Below are 20419 nucleotides of genomic sequence, written 5' to 3'. Positions count from 1 at the left end.
TCAAACAAATGTGTGTAATAATTACAGTTAGGTTAGTTGGATACACTCCAGCATTCACTCATTCCTATACTTGAGATGAATGTCACTGCATGGAGTCTACAAGAGTTGTGTATGCTGGAGTGTATCCACTTAGGTTCACTCTTATAGAGTCATTTAAATGCTCATCTGTCAGTCTTGTTCAGAAGTAGTAGATTTCATTACATTCATATCAGAAAAATCTGATTCTCAAAGGCATGTAGAGCCAAATAAAGCAAATACTTTCAGGGCTGCTTGGTGAATATTCTTATAGTTGCTTGGGTCTACCAGGCTCCAGAAATGTAGCTGGACATTATTCTGGAGCTTTATAACCTTCATCTCCATTTCTCCAGGCTTGACACTGAACAGTTCAGCTATCTGCTCTCAGTGTTTCCGTTGGTTGCTGCCACATGGACTGTGGTATATGTGGTCTTCACTACCTGTCTACTTTCTCACCTGGTTCTTGCTCCTTCTCTATCCTCCTCTCCCTCTTTTGCTGTCAACCAAAAGGCAAACATAACAACCAGAGTATGTATAATTTAATAAGAGGTATAAATTGATCCATATCAATTCATAACATAATTCGAATTGAATATTGGGTTGCTGAAAAATAAATTGTATATCCATCTAGAAAACAGACATTTTCAATGAGTGAGGGTTTGTTCCAATGCTTCAATCCACTGTCCATGTACTGTAAATATACCATTATGGTATTACCATAAAGCCCAATTCTAGCAGAATAAGAAAGATTGTATATCTACTTTAAGTAAAATAATAAAGTGCCTCCAGTTAGCTCTTTAGCTGGCATGTGTGCAGCAGACTAGCTAATTTCATCACCTCTGAGCTAGCTAGCTTGCTAGTTCTTTGACACTATTCACACCATGGAACTATAATCAGACACTAGTCACAATAATAACAACCTTTCTCTGTCAGAACACTCAGCAAGTATATTTGCTAACGTTTCAACTTGCTTACTTTCATCTGCAGACATCTCACCCTGCAAAAACTCTTGTGTCTCGCGCGCGCCCACTTGCACAAAAAGTATATATTCTCCAGCGCTGGTACTAATAGGTCTGGCTATGCGACTACTGGCGGACTAATGTTACCAACGAGCTCATGGGCTTGCCACTCGCTGTATAAACTACACTGTCTTGCTAACACCGAACTCTGCTTTAGCTCAGTAGTAGTAGTCTTCGCTACAACGTATCACGTGACGACGTGTTGACAGACCGTAGCAATTTGATTGACAGCTGATATTTTTTTTGTGTGTTGGAGGGGGTGGGGACATCAGTAAGGGATTGAAATTGGAAAAGGTTTCCAGGGTGAATTTATTTGTTGTCGTTTTTGGGGGGAAGGCTGAATCTTTTTTACCTGTAGCTCGCGAGCGACGTGTTGGAGACCCGTGTTTTAAAGGGACCTTCATGGTAAATAGCACTATTTTTAGAACTTGCCCTACGGGCAACTCAGGTGGTCTCTGCGGGCACCGTGTTGGCTACCCCTGCTCCAGATTGTGTCTTGAGTGAGGGCACCGCCACAGCGACTCCGTTGACATTGTGGCGCGCGTTCAGCGCTGGACATGGGCATAGCGCGCATGCGAATCATGAAAGCCTATATTATATAGCTCGCATCTAATCGTATCGGATGAGAAATAGACATTAAACGGCATATATAGACTACACAACAGCTAATCACCGCGACAAATATATATTATATTTGAATATGATGACCGGAATTTCTCACGTTTGTCCGGTAAATTGAAATCTTCCCGGACACGTTGACCGGCACACATTTTTTCTAACGGAAACCCTGACAGGTATGCAACACTCCAGCATGGTTAAACAGTGTCTTAACCTAGCCAGGTATGCAACACTCCAGCATGGTTAAACAGTGTCTCATCCTAGCATGTTATGCAACACTCCAGCATGGTTAAACAGTGTCTTATCCTAGCATGTTATGCAACACTCCAGCATGGTTAAACAGTGTCTTATCCTAGCATGTTATGCAACACTCCAGCATGGTTAAACAGTGTCTTATCCTAGCATGTTATGCAACACTCCAGCATGGTTAAACAGTGTCTCATCCTAGCATGTTATGCAACACTCCAGCATGGTTAAACAGTGTCTTATCCTAGCATGTTATGCAACACTCCAGCATGGTTAAACAGTGTCTTATCCTAGCATGTTATGCAACACTCCAGCATGGTTAAACAGTGTCTTATCCTAGCATGTTATGCAACACTCCAGCATGGTTAAACAGTGTCTTATAGGGCTGCAACAACGAATCGATGAAATCGATAATGAAATTCGTTGGCGACGAATTCCATTATCGATTCGTCGGGTCTTGTTCCATAACAAACCTACTTCCTGTTTACGCACGCTACGCTGTCTTGCGGTGTAGGCATCGCGAATCATAGCGAATCATAGCGCTACCTATGGCCGGAAAGGGCAGAACCTATGACCGGAACCGGAAAAGTGGGAAAATCCGGTACCTACACCGGCGCGGCGGCTACATTTAAATCATGCTACTCAAAAGCCTTGAGAGTGAAGCTGTCTGCTGTCTGCTGTCAGGACATGCTAGTGAGTTAGCTAGCAGGGTTAGCTCGCTGCTGCCGCTAGCTGACTGTCACTACGCTGCTCGTCCAGCTGTAGTCTGCGTAGCTGTGCTGAGAACCAGAGCACTAACTATGTTTCTATAGAGGAGGGTTACACTAACTATGTTTCTATAGAGGAGGGTTACAGCACTAACTATGTTTCTATAGAGGAGGGTTACACTAACTATGTTTCTATAGAGGAGGGTTACAGCTAACTTCCTATTGTTTTATTATATAAGTCCTGCTGGGCTCAGCCCTTCCATGGTCTCCTGCTCTCCATGCAAATGCGTTAGTGTGAGTTCTGGCGAAGCGTCAGCAAAATGACTGTAATGTAATGCGATAGCCAGTGAGTGTTTGCTCGCATTCATGAATTCAATATTGCATGACAAGTGTATTTAGCTAGCTGGCTAACGTCAGTGGTAGAGCAGAGGTGATAAGCTAAAGGCTAGCTAGTGGTAGCCTACCAAGCTACCCGTGAGTTAGAGTGAGGCACTGACTGTCGCCTAGCCTATTGTATGGAGTGAGAGGACACATTGCATTGTTTTGGAGCATATCTGTTATATAAAAACATTAGTGTCTTGTCTGTAGCCTATATTGCACTTTGGGTTACTGACCTTTACATTAAGCAAAGTTATTACCTAAAACAATGCATGTATTGAGCTAGAGTTCAACTACTTTATTGAAACAATCTACCGCCATAGTCCATGGCCTGTTGTTAAACCTATTTGATGTAGCAAAGCCTTTTTTATTTATATTTATATTACGAACGCAGCCATAGTGTTGTGGGTCTCCTGTCACTAGTGCCATTCACGTGAACATGCGCATATTCGCTTCTTCTCAATGCCTATGTCTTATTTTCATGTAGTTCGATGCGATCGTATATTTTAGGTTTGAAGTTTTAAGACCAGCACATCGCAATACGAACTTCAGAATGACACTAATGATAGATTTCTCAATTTGAATATAGGATACTACCCAAAGGCTAGCAAATAAGATTGCTTCCATTGGGGAGGGACTGTAGTTACAAACATTTTTTGTAAATATTCCTAGATATTCATCCCTTTTGTGGCCAATCTTAATCTAAAAGGGTTAGGGTTAGGGTAATCACTGATTACCCCTACGTTTTTAAATAATTACAAAATAATGTTTAATGAATAGGCTACATTTGAAAATTAAGGATACATCATTATCAAATCAATAGTAGTCAAATGTGTTATTTGCATACACATACACTCACTGGCCACTTCATTAGGCACACCTTGGGGTTGGACCCCCTCTTCTGCTTTCAGAACTGCCTTAATTCTTCGTGGCATAGATTCAACAAGGTGCTGGAAACATTCCTCAGAGATTTTGGTCCATATTGACACTATAATATCGAATGAATGAATGAATGAATGAATGGACTTTATTGTCATTGCTACAGTACAGGTACCAAACAACGAAATTTAGGAGGGGTCCATAATTTTCATTCATTCATTATAATATCACGCAACAGCCCGTCTGGCACCAACAACCATGCCAGGTTCAAAGTCACTTAAATCACCTTTATTTCCCATTCTGACGCTGGTTTGAACTTCAGCAGATCGTCTTGACCATGTCTACATGCCTAAATGCATTGAGTTGCTGCCACATGATTGGCTGATTAGGTATTTGCGTTAACAAGCAGTTGAAAAGGTGTACCTAATGAAGTGGCCGGTGAGAGTATAATATATTATTACCGTATTTTCCGGACTATAAGTTTTTTCATAGTTTGGCTGGTCCTGCGACTTATAGTCAGGTGCGACTTATATATCAATATATATAATTTCATACTGACTGACATGAACCAAGGAGTAAACATTACCGTCTACAGCCGACAGAGGGCGCTCTGGGCCGCTCTGGGCTTGTGACAACTATATGCTGCTCCTATACCCCTGAAGAAGTTATCTAAAACATTAGCTTGTTGAAGCTAAGCAAACGGTAGCTTGGTGAACTTGCTTACTGGTAACTTGCTTGTTGGACTCGCTGGCTTGTTATGTTAATTTAGCCTATTCAGCCTCCCAGGTATGTTCTTTATGCTATTGTGTAGCTGAATAACTGTTAATGTGTTACGTTAACATACCTGACTTCTATTCAGCCTGTTGTTGTGTGTGCTATTGTGTAGTTGAATAAACTTGCCTTTCCAGATTAAATGTCTGTTCTTGGTCTTGGATTTTGTGAAATATATTTCTAAATAAATGTGAATTATAGTCCAGTGCGACTTATATGTTTTTTTCCTCTTAATGTCGCATTTTTGGACAGATGCGACTTATACTCCGGAGCGACTTGTAGGCCGGAAAATACGGTATTCATATTATTGCTTTTTCAAAATCTTTGGATTTGGACAAGTAACTAGGACAAGCTCTAGGACAAGTAAATAGTCCAAGCTCTAGGACAAGTAAAAGATAAGTTCACTTGTCCGAAGGACAAGTACCTGAAAAAGTTTAATGTCAAGCCCTGTAACGCGACACGTTTGATATTAATTCAGCCCCTGTTCTTTAGTTGTTTATTAGGATCCCCATTAGCTAATGCCATGACTAGTCTTCCTGGGGTCCGACACAAACTCATATTTGGACAATTGTCAACATGATATACTATATATAATATAATATTATTTACTAACATGCTTGGGTAAAGAGTTCCATCCTGTAATGGCTCTGTGAATGACAGTAGATTTGAGAAGATTTGTCCGAGGTCTAGGTGGTAAGAGATATCCTGAAATGGCCTGTCTGGTCAGATAGTTACTTTAATTTCTGATAGACACTACACTGCAAAATCACTAGTGTTAAATTAACACCCACAGTGTTAATTTTAACACCAGCAAAGTGTGCATATGCATCCACTTTATTGAGTGTTAAAGTAACACTTTTGATGGTGTTAAAATTTTTACACCAAATTTTTGTTGATTCAACACCAAATTTGTGTCGATTCAACACCACATTTTTGTTGATTAAACACCAAATTTGTGTTGATTAAACACCAAATTTGTGTTGATTCAACACCAAATCTGTGTTGATTCAACACCAAATTTGTGTTGATTCAACACCAAATTTATGTTGATTCAACACCAAATGTGTGTTGATCCAACACCAAATTTGTGTTGATTAAACACCAAATTTGTGTTGATTAAACACCAAATTTGTGTTGATTAAACACCAAATCTTTGTTGATTCAACACCAAATTTGTGTTGATTCAACACCAAATTTTTGTTGATTAAACACCAAATTTGTGTTGATTCAACACCATTTTTTTGTTGATTTAACACCAAATTTGCAGTGATTCAACACTCCACAATGTAACAATTAACACCAAAAATGTTGTATTCACACTACACTGGTGTTGGGTGTTAAAATACAGTGTTAAGAACAACCCTGTGTAGTGTGGATACAACAAAACAGTTTTCCCACTTAGCCTAAATACATACAAGACAAATTGCAGAAATGGTTGTTAAGTCATCTTTATTGACCCAGCCATGTACTTTGTACATGAAATAATAAAATGGCACATTCCATAAAAATAAAAGTTCTGCACTTGGGATCAGACAAAACTGCAATAGGGCACAATGTATGTCCTCTCATCATTCTCAGTTGAAAACTGCCTGTCATACGGTCTATAATACACCAACTGAGACACACTAATGACAGTGAACACATCATCCACCTCACCAATACTGAAAGCATTCAAGTGATCGTCAAAATACATCGTAATGACCTTAGTGGTCAAAAACAATGCTTCTTCATCCTTAATAATGACATTGACAATCTTATTGAAAATAGGCATTTCATTTTCAACATGAGTGCAAACATACATTCCAATGTGGTACTCTGTTCCATAATTTTTCACCCAGGAAGTAGTGGGGACACTAGATGCATTCAAAGTTACACAAGCCTCCAAGACCTCACCGCCCTCTAGCTCACTAATTAATACATACTTAAGGGGACCAAATGTAAATCTTTGGAAATAAAAATTCTCCCAATGAAAAGCCAATTGATTCTGATGTTTCTTTACTAGTGTTTTGGTTATGTTTTTAAAGTTCTTCACAGACCTCTTAAAGAAATTGTGTTTCCCCTCGAACCTCATACACCACATGTGTATAAGTGGACCTATTTTCCTGATACATCTGGGATAATGAATCATCAGATGATGCTTTGGGATCAGCCTCTTATCTGTAAATACAGATTTGAACAGTTTGTGATGGTCAGAAATTGTGCTTCAAAAAATAAGTCATTCCTTTTGTTATGATAGGTGAAAATACAATGTTAACGATCTGAATCAAAAGTAGAATCACGTTCCAAAAACTGCTGTCCTGGTCAACTAGATCTCCAAAAATCAAGGGAGTATTACGCAGGAGGCACCATGACTGAATGGCATTGAGACCAAGGTCGTTGCTACCATCGCCAACTTTGAGTGTACTAGGTCTGTTCTTTCTCTCACTGTATCCATAGTTAAAGCTCTGAATCCTTTCTGAAATTGAATGTACAGTACAAACAGAATCCTTCACTAAGTACTGAAAAACCAGCTTCAACTCATACTGTACAACACCTTCTAGTAGGTCATGCATAATATCCACTGCAAAATTGTCAGAGCAATGGAAAAACTGCAGTTCATTGAGAGGACAGGTTTTCTTAACGCCAAATGAGTGGACTAGAGAAGGGTTTTGTGCCATAGCTTCACAATGTTCTGAATAGAGCTCCCTTGTGCGAAGAATTAAATCTGGGTCATCCTCAATAAAGACTGACTGCAAGCTTGCTTTGTCGGTTAAACAAAATCGGCAACAGTAAGTTGCACTGAACGACTCAACCATGCCAAAAAGGCCATGTATAGCCAAATTATCACCAGTAACCTGAATAACAGACCCCTTCAACGGTGTATCTGAAAAGGGCGTCTGGAGTCCCTGTGTCTCTAAAACTTTTAAGTCTCTCACAAGAGGCTGTAGGATTGGACCAAACCCATACTTCTTCAAGTCCTCTGAATGGAAAAGTGCCACAAGGTGAATGTTCATCAAAACAGAATTTAGCTTGGGTGGTAAATTTCTTAAAATGAAATAAATACAACCGAGTTTGTGTATTCCTTTTTTAGATCCGAGCGGATTGGCTGTTTCGAATTAATTTAAGACAGTCACAATTTTGAAAACAGTGTAATATAAATGTGTAGGGGGGGGGCACAGTGTAATATAAATGTGTAGGGGGGGGCACAGTGTAATATAAATGTGTAGGGGGGGGCACAGTGTAATATAAATGTGTAGGGTGGGGGGGGGGCACAGTGTAATATAAATGTGTAGGGGGGGGCACAGTGTAATATAAATGTGTAGGGTGGGGGGGGGGCACAGTGTAATATAAGGGGGGGGGGCACAGTGTAATATAAGGGGGGGGGGCACAGTGTAATATAAGGGGGGGGGGCACAGTGTAATATAAGGGGGGGGGGGCACAGTGTAATATAAGGGGGGGGGGCACAGTGTAATATAAGGGGGGGGGGCACAGTGTAATATAAGGGGGGGGGCACAGTGTAATATAAGGGGGGGGGTGAACCCAGACGGCGTCGGCGTGCTAAATTCGCGCCAGCAGCATTTTCGCGGGGGACAGAGAGAGAGACATTTAAGGCCACGGAATCCTAAGATAACATTCTGTTGTTTACATTTGAACATAGTTAATACTCCATGCTGGCAGTGTAACCGTCGGCGTGCTGCATGGTATCTCTGTTCACAACCACTCTGTTATCTACCGAGGACATCGAGGTGAGTAAGTTTAATCTCTGCTTCCTTTTTCTGTTTGTGTTTATCTCCGAGCGAAACAGCGTTTATAATATAAATGTGTAGGGTGGGGGGGGCACAGTGTAATATAAGTGTGTAGGGGGGGGCACAGTGTAATATAAATGTGTAGGGTGGGGGGGGGCACAGTGTAATATAAGTGTGTAGGGGGGGGCACAGTGTAATATAAATGTGTAGGGTGGGGGGGGGCACAGTGTAATATAAGGGGGGGGGGCACAGTGTAATATAAATGTGTAGGGGGGGGGGGGGGGGCACAGTGTAATATAAATGTGTAGAGTAGACTGTGGTATGGTAGACTGTGTTAATTAATTAATAAGTGCCTTTTTTCAATAGGAGCTGCATTTGGCAGTGAATGACCAACTACGTCAACATTTGTAGTGGTATCAGTAGGAGTAGTAACAGCAGGAGTATCAACAGAGTCAAAATGATCAGTAGATCCAGAGGCTACACAGTCTCCATGTACTCTCAATAAATGTTTCTTGAATCCACAATAAGTATAAAAAACAGATGAACACCCATGTTCACCGCATTTTAAACGCAACGTACGGCCTGGGTACAAAGCATGAGTAAACTTCAAATGTTGGAACAAAGCTGAACTAGTGCTGTGCTCTAACTTACAAATGTAGCATGTAAACATCTTTCAATGTTCTCCCTAAACCTCAATGTTGTGAAGTCGCACCCTGATTTCTTTGACTCTTGGACTCTCCTTGGCAGTTCCCACATCAATGCCATACACGGTAGTTTGAAGGAAGGTGAAGAAGCTGGTCAAGGCCTCGTCGTAGGACACAGCAAACACAAAGTGTGCCTTAAACAGTTCGTCAAAGGCAGCGACAGATGTTTGTACCATGCACGGAATGGCCTTCTGGACCAGGACGATGTAAAACTTCTGGATACTGCTCTGCTTTTCTCCGACCGCGAGGAGAAAGGGCTGTGTTGATCCAACTTTGCTGAGGAACGCCAATGCTCGTCCCGACCTATAGAGCGATGAAGAAGAAATTGTTCTTGTGTTTGTGTGTGCTCACACCCAAGAGACAGAAAACATTTTCCACCTTCCCTGGACAGGCATCATCTCAAAGTTACATGCATGTATGTTAAAGGTAGTTTTTTGGCGTATGGAGGGCTGGCGTAAGCTCTTAGCATGGATGATCATGTCTATTCAACCATTTAGAAGTACATTAAAACTGAAGCAGCAGTTTTTTGCTTGGTTAAAAAAAAAAAATTAAATGATCAATCTGGTACAATATTGGTCTCTTCCTAGAATTACAGTGAATAAAATATACAGTACCAAATTGTTTATCTATCGCCCAGAGATGCTTCTTTTCAAGAGCTGTGAAGGGGAGATACTCTAGGCAGACCTAGAGTATCAAATCAGAGGTTAAATCAACAATCATTCTTCATCCACGTGTAGAACATACCTTCACAAACTTGATCACATGACCAGCAGCATCACTGGCACTGACTTTTCCAGTCTTCCTTCCTTTTGCAGTTGGAGGCAAGAGATGAACAAGCAGGAGGAGCGCTGCGACGTCACTGTCCCATCCTAGTGGATTAGAAGGGCCACACCCACATCCCATGAGTACAGTCAAAGCTCATAGGTGCAGATGAGGACTGGTAAACAAACACCCACATTAAATGTACACTTACCAGAATCATTTGATTCCTCCTGAGCAGTCAAAAGATCGTCCACATGAGTACCAGGGCGAAGGTCTTTGCATGCAGTAAAGACCCTAGATTTGTAGAAGGTTGGCCATTTCTCGATAAACTTGCGGGATATGTCTTCTCCAAAGATCATTCTGAAGTCTTGGTCAATCTAGCACACAGAAACAATGTCCAAACATTACGCACAATTCATGACATGTAATTATTAGTACATCTAGCTAGTCTCCATTGTGCTCACCAAGCCTGGTGTATCCAAGAATCGGGAGAAGTGATCTAGGACGAGTGCAGACTGGTCTTGATCGTGTAGCATACTCTGTCGGTGCTTGAACGTTGCCTTCATTTTCTCCTTGACAACTGATTGGTCGGCTGAATGCTTCATCATGGATATTGCTTCTCTGCATTCATCACCTGACAGCTGTGCGGGTGTAGATGTCTCACGCTGACTCTTGGGGCCATCTTGATGAGAAGACTTGGAGCTCCTCCGGGTTTCTTTGGAGGCACTTCTCATGTTGCGCTGCACTGTTTTCAATCTGTAGCCCAGGTAACCCTGTCCACTGGCAAGATCATAGAACTGTTCCTGTAAAACAAGGCAACATCAGACCAAAAATATGAATATATCTTTCAATATATCTATTTTTTTCGTTTTTGTCTCAATGTGTTAACAATGTGTGCTACACAGGGAAGAAAGGTGTGAAATGATTTTTGTTTTGAAATTCTAAAGTTAGTCCAAAAATGTAGACCTGAGCTAAATGTGATGAGGACAACAATATCCCCTGCCAAATTAGTAGAGAAAGGATCTAGTCCTTATTGGATACTTAAAATCCATCAAAGCAAAAATGGGAAAATCCTAGAGTTCAGCAGAACTCCTCTCAGTGTAGTTCATTGTGAAGCTATGGGTGTGTCTGTATCAGGATCCTGATACCAAGTTAGGAATTCCTAACATACTAATTAAATTAGGTTCCTGCTATATACTGTAAAAAGTGATTTCAAGTCTCTAGCCCAATGTATCACCAAACCGCATTCAATTTAGTCACTCACCTCTCTTCAATTTAGTCAGCCTTCAATTTACTCAGCCGTTTAACATTGGCGACCTCCGGAACTTTAGGCTCACGTTTGGGACACTTCCTATGTAGCCAGGGGAACAGAAAAAGACACACAGCAGCAGTGGGATGCCAGCTTTCAGCCAAAAGTGATTTCAAGTCTCTAGCCCAATGTATCACCAAACCGCATTCAATTTAGTCACTCACTACCCCTCTCCACTCAGCCGTTTAACATTGGCAACCTCCGGAACTTTAGGCTCACTTTTGGGACACTTCCTATGTAGCCAGGGGAACAGAAAACGACACACAGCATCAGTGGGATGCCAGCTTTCAGCCAAAAGTGATTTCAAGTCTCTAGCCCAATGTATCACCAAACCGCATTCAATTTAGTCACTCACCTCTCTTCAATTTAGTCAGCCTTCAATTTACTCAGCCGTTTAACATTGGCGACCTCCGGAACTTTAGGTTCACTTTTGGGACACTTCCTATGTAGCCAGGGGAACAGAAAACGACACACAGCATCAGTGGGATGTCTCCACTCCCAATCAACCATCAAATACCCTACGGGGCTTCACAGTATTCTGCCTCCATTGTCGTGTCCTTGAGCCCCCTCGCCCCCGTGTCATAACACTGCCAAGTCAAATACTGTCCGGGCGATGTCGGAATATCACTGTTCCTCATCGCAGTGGCGGCGGCAAGCTACCCAGCTATCGTTACCTTGATAGTAAACTAGCTAACGTTAGCCAAAGTTTCCCAGCGCAAGAGGATTCCGATTCCATCACCGTGAAACAATTTGGCATGGCAGCGTCAACTCTAACAAGCTAAAGCCCCCCACGCTTGCTAAACTTTCTCAAACTAAGTTTCATACCACACAAATACACTGTTTTCGACACAAGCATATATAATATAACGAATTAACAAAAATGATAACATACATGTCGATGAAATTCAGTGAGCAGCAATACAACCATTCTTAGGTAACGTTAAGCTAGCAGATGGCCAAACATACCGTTGCTGGTTTGTGGATGGTTACTTGATGGCCGACCAGAATGTACCATTAGAAAGGAAATAACAGTTAGTGCTACTTAAATGTATACAAAATAAATACAATTACAATAAACGAATAAATCAAATAATACATATTTCGACAGCCAGCTATGGTTAATGATAGCTAGCAAAGCCAGCAGGTGCATGGACCATATCATTAGCAGGCTAGCGTAACGTTAACTTACACAAACGAATATGCACATTTTCAAATATTACATTTGAGCCTATAAATATGCACACAAAAGTGTCAATATTTGGAGTCATTCTTTTCCACTGTCATTTGAATTTATGGTTGATAACGTTAGCTAGCCTAGTGCCCCCCCACGCTTGCTAAACTTTCTCAAACTAAGTTTCATACCACACAAATACACTGTTTTCGACACAAGCATATATAATATAACGAATTAACAAAAATGATAACATACATGTCGATGAAATTTACCTTGATAAAGGTAATGTCGAGCGACGCGATGTTGAGTACCTCACCTCGCTGCATCAAGTCAAGAGAGAGAAAGATGGCGGAGATCGAGACAATTAGCGCTCACCTCACGCACAGCACGTAAATGTCCCGGATGTGGTGTTCAGTGTTAATTATGATCAACACCATAATCCAACTCTGTGCTCAATAGGGTATTAACAACAAGTGGTGTTAACATGCTTGAAGGAACACTGATATCATAACACTTTACACTGAAAAGTGCTAACACTGTAATTTTAACACTGCCATTTTTGCTGTGTAAGTACACTAAGTTCTCTCTGAAAGCAGCCTTATAGCCTACGAGTTCATCTGTTTACTAGACTCAGCCAACACATCAACTGTTTACTAGACTCAGCCAACACATCGTTGTGCATTTCCCTTGACCAGTCAACTTTAGAATGGCTGCTATTGTGAAATAATTCTCCAGTAGTTTTTGCCTGCTGGCGGGAAAGCCATACAAATGCAAGTTCGTGCCGAAGCACAACAATTTTTGGAAACAGTAGTGGTGGGTAGTGGTGGTCTAGTGGATAGTGAGTTGGACTTGTGATCAGAAGGTTGTGAGTTCAAATCCCGCCTGAAACCACACCACTACTAGTGTGCCCTTGGGTAAGGCACTTAGCCCTCAGTTACTCCAGGGGGAATGTCCCTGTAATTTGTAATTGTAAATCGCTTTGGATTAAAAGCGTCTGCTAAATGTCAAAATGATTATTAATTAAATTACATCAACTGTTGTTTACTAGACTCAGCCAACACATCAACTGTTTACTAGACTCAGCCAACACATCGTTGTGCATTTCCCTTGACCAGTCAACTTTAGAATGGCTGCTATTGCTAAAATAATTCTCCAGTAGTTTTTGCCTGCTGGCGGGAAAGCCATACAATAGCAAGTTCGTGCCGAAACACAACAATTTTTGGAAACATAGGCACTAAAAATATTAGGCCTAAATTATGACAGAAAATAGATATTTTATAAATCAGGAAAATGAAAATAAATGTTTGATGCCTACACCACTAAATATCTGCCAGCGCCCTTTGATCTACTCATTAATCTGGCCGGGCCTTCGCCAAATACATAACATGAACTCACCATCCTCATCATCTTCGGGATCCTCACCAACTTCATAATCTTCATCATCGTCACCATCTTCATCATCCGTTCCACCTTCATCATCCTCACCATCCTCCTCTTCCATCACCACACCTTTCTCCTCTCCTTCCTCTTCTTTCACCATCACATCTTTCTTCTCTTCTCCTTCCTCCTCTTCCTCTTTAATTGCCACATTGGGTTTGAGTGTTTTCCTGCAGTCTTCCAGCTTCACTGCCACCATCCATCGGCCGTGTGTGCTTTCCAGGGCTGGAGAACCACAGCCAGAACCAGGGGACTGTGTGGACCTGAGTTTGGACATGGTAGCTGGGCTGTGAGGTGGATCTGTGCAGTGGAAACAAAGGAAGCATAAAGAGTGAATAGTATACTCTGTTACTAGTTACTGTTACTAGGATAAAACACACACATCAAGTATGTTGCTATATCATTTGATGTGTGACCAGAAAATGGGACATAAAATAGTAAAATACATAAATATAATATATTATAAATAAAGGCATATATGGGGTATTCTGATTCAGTTACATGTGTCAAGACTGTTCAGCTCTCCCTCTAGTTAGCTGAATGGTGAATTTTCTGCTTGCTCCGGCAGTACGGGTGAAATGATGAGATCTGACACAATTCGGTTTGATTTCCTTCTTCCTCTATTAAACAGATTGTAAAACTGAACACAACACATTGATATTAGTACATGTAAATAATTAACAGTGAACAAACTAACAGAAAAGATTTAACAAACTACACAATCATACAGAGCTCAACTTACCAACTCCCATCTCTCTATACAACTGATCTCTCGTTTCCCCTGTCTCTCCGAACACACTCATTAAGCCCGCCCCCATTTCTATCTAACCAATCACTCCACTCATGCATACTTTTAACCAATCACAATCAACAAATAAAAATAACCCCCAAATGAACCCTCCCATGGATTAGCCAAACACCTCCCACTTGGTCCATTGGTCCTTTATAACTAAATGGACCACAACTTTCCCTCTCTTCAATACAGTCATTTTTACTGCTCCTCCACGGGAAACAGCACGACCACCCGCCTGACGTCTCGGTCGAGCGTTGGGAAGAGATCGCGGCCTTCGCTCCTTCTTCGTCCTGAAGCCCCCACTCCTAGAGCAGGCTGGCTTAGGCAAGCCCTCACTCTTACGTCCTGAACCAACCCCTTTTCGTCTGGCCTCGCTTCCACCACCCGCCCCAGGCGGAATTGCCCCCTTAGGGCATTTTGGTCAGCCAACCAGACCACGTCTCCCACGGCCACATTTCGGGCTTCTCTGTGCCACTTGGTGCGGATGAGAAGTCCGGGCCCAGCTAGTTGACTCCACTGTCGCCAAAACCGTCCCACTTCTTCCTGGACGCCGAGGCTAACTCCGCTTCTTGTCTCCCTCAGGCGAGTAGCCTCCCACTTTGCGTCTTCTGGAGCCCTCCTGCAAAACAACCACTGCCTAACAGCTCGCCGGACCCATCCAACTACCCGAATGAGCCTGCCTATTTCACTGAAGCGTTCTGGCTCAATCAGGTCCATGAGAGCAGCGCCCCAAAGCCTCTCCCTCTCATGCTCGAGGTCCCTGGAACTCCCAACCGGTGTGGATGTCCCCTTTGCATTTGCTTCCTCCTCAATGGCGCATTTCGGGTCCAGCCCCTTCCTCGCCTGAGCGCGTGTTACAGTTGCAGTGAACGCTTTCCGTTGCAGCATGCTCACGCTGTCTCGAGCACTTACAGCCACTCCCCTGGATGTTTCCTCGCTCAGCTGATCAGCCAGCACCAACACCTCTGACTCTGGCTCCACATTGGCCCTCGTTTCTGCAGGCTGGCCCTCTTTGCTCCTCCCACTTTGACCCGACTGGATCCGTGGTTCCGGAGCGAAACCTCCAGCGTTGAGCGTCCTCTCGATTCCCTCCGTGATGCTCCTCAGCTCTCTCCTGTCGCCATGAGACGCTAGAATGTCGTCTACATAGGTGTCCTCCTCAAGCGCTCTCCGCTCTTCTTTTAGGTGGGCGACCTCTGGCAGCCTTGCCGTCTTCCTCATGGCCAGCTGGGCGATGCATCCGGCTGGCTTGTCCCCGATGTTGACGCGGGTAACTGCGTAGGTTTTGATCTTCTTTTCCTCTGCGAGAGTCATCTCTTTCCCGCCCGGCTGACAATTTCCGCAGCGACACCCTTTGGCTCGCACGCGGCACTTTGGCTCGCACGCGGCGCTGATGCTATCCCAGCTCCACCACTCGAGGACCTCTTTGCTGCTTGCAGCTGTTCTCCCGGTCTTTTCATGACCTTGCGGCTTCTGGTCTCCATCCTCTTCTTTTGCGCTGGGCGTCTTGCAGGGGATCTCCTCAAATCTTACTGCCTCCGTTTTCAGAGAACGTGCAAAGTGCGTCTGGGAGTTGTGTGCGGATCTTTCCCAACTTTCAAACAGGTCTGGGTGCGTTCCTCCCACGGTCTTCCCCAGAGGCCCGTCCCACAGCACTAAGTCTCCCGTCCCTCTTCTCCACCGTGGAGCGAGTCGTCCCTCTCGGTGGCTGATCAAGAGCTCGATTTCCTTAGGTCGGACCAGCTCTTTCTTCTCGACCCCAGGGAAGAACTTACAGAGTCGCTCTGGACTGATGACCTTGTCTGCACGAGCGATTGTGTCGAGCCCGTAGCATACCATCTCGTGGGGACTCCATCTGTTGTTGCTCCACGCCCTGACCTTTAGCAGGTATTTGTTAGTCTTGACCCTGACCTTCATTCCACCGACCCCCTGCACAGTCAGTGTTACTTGCCTCCGCTCCAGTTGGAGCCGATCGGCGGCCCGGTTGGTGATATAATTTGTGTCGGAGGCGAGGTCTATGAGGGTTCCCAGGGCATTTCCTGCTTCTGTTTTGACTATCAATGTCATCATTAGTACTGGATGTTCCTCTGGCCCATTCTCCGCGAAGAGACCCCCGCCTTCTGCGCCCGTGCTCAGCGTCATCGAAGCCTTACTGGTGAATGCGTTCACCCTCCTTTCCTGTTCAGGGTTGAGTCCCAAAGAGTCCAGGACTTCCCGTTGCTCATCAGAGAACCCTGGCCCTGTCTTCTTTCCCTCATTCCACTTGGGACACAGAAGGTAGTGATGGCTCGCCCCTCCTTCATTCTGCTTGCACATTCTGCACAGGTACCGGTTACTACACTCCCCGTCGGCGCCGTGCATGCCCAAACATTTCTGACAGGCTTTGCTTTGCCTTGCTATGGCTCGTTTCTCTGCCAGACTGACACTCTTGAACTTTTGGCAGAAGAATATTTTGCCACCGTGCTGATCGCTTCCACAGATGTCACACTCTTCTCTTCTTTCCGAGTTCCTGCCCGTGACTCTGGTTTCACCTCGATGTTCCTCCTCTTCTTCATCTACCGGTGAGTCTCTCTCCGTGGCCCTCGTGAATGCCCTCTTCTCCCATCTGACTGGCCTCTCCGGTGTTCCCCCAGAGGTCGCCGTGGAGCCTCGGATTCGCGCTATCCCCTCGAGGATTACTTCCTGCCTTTTCAGAAACAGAAGAAGAGCATCGAACCGCTTGTCTGGGGTGACTTGGTTTTCGGGTTCGGTTACAAAGGTAATCCAGCCTTCCTGCACGCGATCTGGCAGTTTGCCCTCGATGGCCTTAAGTACAAGTGGGTTCTTCATAGCGCCCACTTCTCCTAAGTCTGTCAGGTCCATGAGGGCTCTTTCCACTGCCTGAATAAGGTCGATCGCTTTCCTCGGCTGGTCTCCTTTTACCGCTGGTATTCTTTCCAATTCCTCAATAATTTGCAGCGCGATGGTTGCCTTGTCTCCAAATCGATTCTCCAAGGCTTTGAATACGTCTTCCGCTGAGCGGTAGCTCGAGAGTTTGAGCTCCTCGAAAACCTTTCGGTCTATGCTCTCGAGGAGGTGGAGTTTCTTCACCTCTGGCGACCCCGATGGGTCTCCCTGCCGCTGCAGGCTTTCCCAATCTTTCCGCCAGCGATGAAAATCTCTCATACACCCGCTGAACACGGGCAGCCTCGTTGGAGGGAGTTTGATCTTGGAGATGGCTCCAGTGCGGTTGCCTCCATATGTGGCGCTCTCCAGCCCTGCCTCCCGGGCTTGTTCCCATGCTTCCCGCTGAGCCTCCAGTAGTTTGGCGCGCTCTTGAGCGGCTATTTCTGCTGCCTTCAACTCAATCACGGCCGCCTTCTGCCTTGCCTCAGCGATCTCTTCTTCGGCCCCCAATTTCACCTTCGCTGTCTCCTTCTCAAACTCGGCCACGCTATCAGCTGACTTCAGTCTTGCCTCAGCGGCTTTCCTTTCCAGCTTGGCAATGGCTTCTTTATTTTCTCTATTTGTCGCTCGATCTTTGGCCTCTTCTTCGGCGAGAACGTCGGCCCTTTTCCTCTCATCTTCGGCGAGAGCGTCGGCCCTTTTCCTCTCATCTTCGGCGAGAGCGTCGGCCCTTTTCCTCTCATCTTCGGCGAGAGCGTCGGCCCTTTTCCTCTCATCTTCGGCGAGAGCGTCGGCCCTTTTCCTCTCATCTTCGGCGAGAGCGTCGGCCCTTTCTCTATTTGTCGCTCGATCTTTGGCCTCTTCTTCGGCGAGAACGTCGGCCCTTTTCCTCTCATCTTCGGCGAGAGCGTCGGTGGCCATTTGCTTTGCTGCGGCGGCCTTGTCGGCCATTTTGTCAGTATTCTCCTTCTCAACTCTTCCAAATTCAGTCACAAACGTTTCCCAAAGTTCATCCCTTTTGTCCTCCAGCTCCTCTAGTGACTTTCTCGTGTTGCACGCCTCAACTACAGGGATCCACTCCCCCCAGCTTGATAGCAGACTTCGCGCTTTGATGATGAGGTTATCTGTGAGTGTGCTTCGTTCTTTACAAACGTCGTGGGTTGCCTCCTCTAGACTGATCCTCTTCGCGCCTTCGTGACTCCTTTCTGCTCGTCTAATTGTGGATGAAAGTTCGACTCCCGCGAACCTTGTCCACATGTTGGCCTTTAAGACGTGACCGACCTGTTCAACCTTCTGAGCTCTCTCCTCAGCGGCATTGGTGATGTCTTGAAGAAGCTGACTGTTACCTGTCTCAGGTTCCTGACTTGCTTTGGCCTTCAAACCTTCCTCATAATTGTCGTCTGCAGAGTTTAGGTCTTTCGCATTTGACAGGAGCGCTATCCACTCGCGTTTCATGTCATCTTCGCCCATCAATGCCACTGACCTGATGATGTGGCGATATCCTCTCTCAAAAGTGACTGCCAACTTTTCCCTTTCGGTCTTTAGTGCCTCCATTCTGCCTGTGACTCAGAACTAACTTGTGTGTACCTGTTTCGTCTTTCTATCTTATATCTTCAGCCCTCTCTGACTCCCTGAGCTGATTTGCGCTGGTCCCTGCACTTCCTTAACTAGTCTTCGGCAGCGGAACCAGGTTCACCGTGGGGTCATCCCAGGGATACTGCTAAAAATAAAATAATAAAGTGGGAGAGGATTTTCCTCCCCCCGACGACTTAATACCCAGGTACACACAAACCTATTTTAATGCAAACAGTCAATAGAGTCACAGAGAAGAGTGCTGGGTGTGGGTAGCTCTCTGGGTAGCTGCTATTAGCTCGCAATTCCTTTCTTGGTGGGTCTTGTAGGTTAGCCTAGCTGGCTGTGGATTCTTGCAGTTGGGTTAACCAGTTGAAGCTAGCCGTGGATTGTTTCACTCCTTGCCTGCCTAGCTAGCTGTAGCTTTGAGTGCTATAAGCTCTACCGCGTGCCTGTGCGCTATTGCGACAACAGGGCTAACGCTAGCTTAGTTGGCTAATGCTCCGCTAGCTAGCAAGTGGCTAGCTAGCTACAGTTGCGGGCGCCACGGCTCCGTTGCCGGCCTAGTTAGCTGTAGCTTTGAGTGCTATAAGCTCTACCGCGTGCCTGCTGCGCTATTGCGACAACAAGGCTAACGCTAGCTTAGTTTGCTAATGCTACGCTGGCTAGCAAGTGGCTAGTTAGCTACGGTCGCGGGCGCCACGGCTCCGTTGCCGGCCTAGTTAGCTGTAGCTTTGAGTGCTATAAGCTCTACCGCGTGCCTGCTGCGCTATTGCGACAACAGGGCTAACGCTAGCTTAGTTTGCTAATGCTACGCTGGCTAGCAAGTGGCTAGTTAGCTACAGTTGCGGGCGCCGCGGCTCCGTTGCCAGCTGGCGGCTGCGTCACTAACCTGACCAGGCTTTAGCTTGCTCTTATCTCCGGTGAATGGATCCTTGTCCTCCCGGAGCTTCTGTTGCGTCCAACCGGGCTTGTATTCCTTAGCTAACTGACGGTCCGTCCTCCTGCGGTCGTCAGCGGGTGTTTTACAATTGTTCAGCTCTCCCTCTAGTTAGCTGAATGGTGAATTTTCTGCTTGCTCCGGCAGTACGGGTGAAATGATGAGATCTGACACAATTCGGTTTGATTTCCTTCTTCCTCTATTAAACAGATTGTAAAACTGAACACAACACATTGATATTAGTACATGTAAATAATTAACAGTGAACAAACTAACAGAAAAGATTTAACAAACTACACAATCATACAGAGCTCAACTTACCAACTCCCATCTCTCTATACAACTGATCTCTCGTTTCCCCTGTCTCTCCGAACACACTCATTAAGCCCGCCCCCATTTCTATCTAACCAATCACTCCACTCATGCATACTTTTAACCAATCACAATCAACAAATAAAAATAACCCCCAAATGAACCCTCCCAT

The 20419-nt window shown here is 44.7% G+C and overlaps 1 protein-coding gene across 1 annotated transcript in view; it reads right to left on the bottom strand.

The window, feature by feature from the left end:
- The window catches only part of LOC308151804 (neuropilin and tolloid-like protein 1), a gene marked incomplete at both ends in the record, with an annotated part of 41105 nt that extends 27319 nt beyond the window's left edge, over positions 1 to 13786 (bottom strand). Inside the window, 2 exons of the mRNA XM_080524699.1 lie at positions 10489 to 10627; positions 13703 to 13786. Coding sequence (XP_080380825.1) covers positions 10489 to 10627; positions 13703 to 13786 — 223 coding nt within the window. The remainder of the gene's footprint in view (positions 1 to 10488; positions 10628 to 13702) is intronic.
- Between the last annotated feature and the right edge of the window lie 6633 nt (positions 13787 to 20419).

This window comes from Nansenia antarctica (genome assembly GCF_963989245.1).
Source record: "Nansenia antarctica genome assembly, chromosome: 2".
Lineage (NCBI taxonomy): Eukaryota > Metazoa > Chordata > Actinopteri > Argentiniformes > Microstomatidae > Nansenia > Nansenia antarctica.
This window is presented reverse-complemented; position numbering and strand designations above follow the sequence as displayed.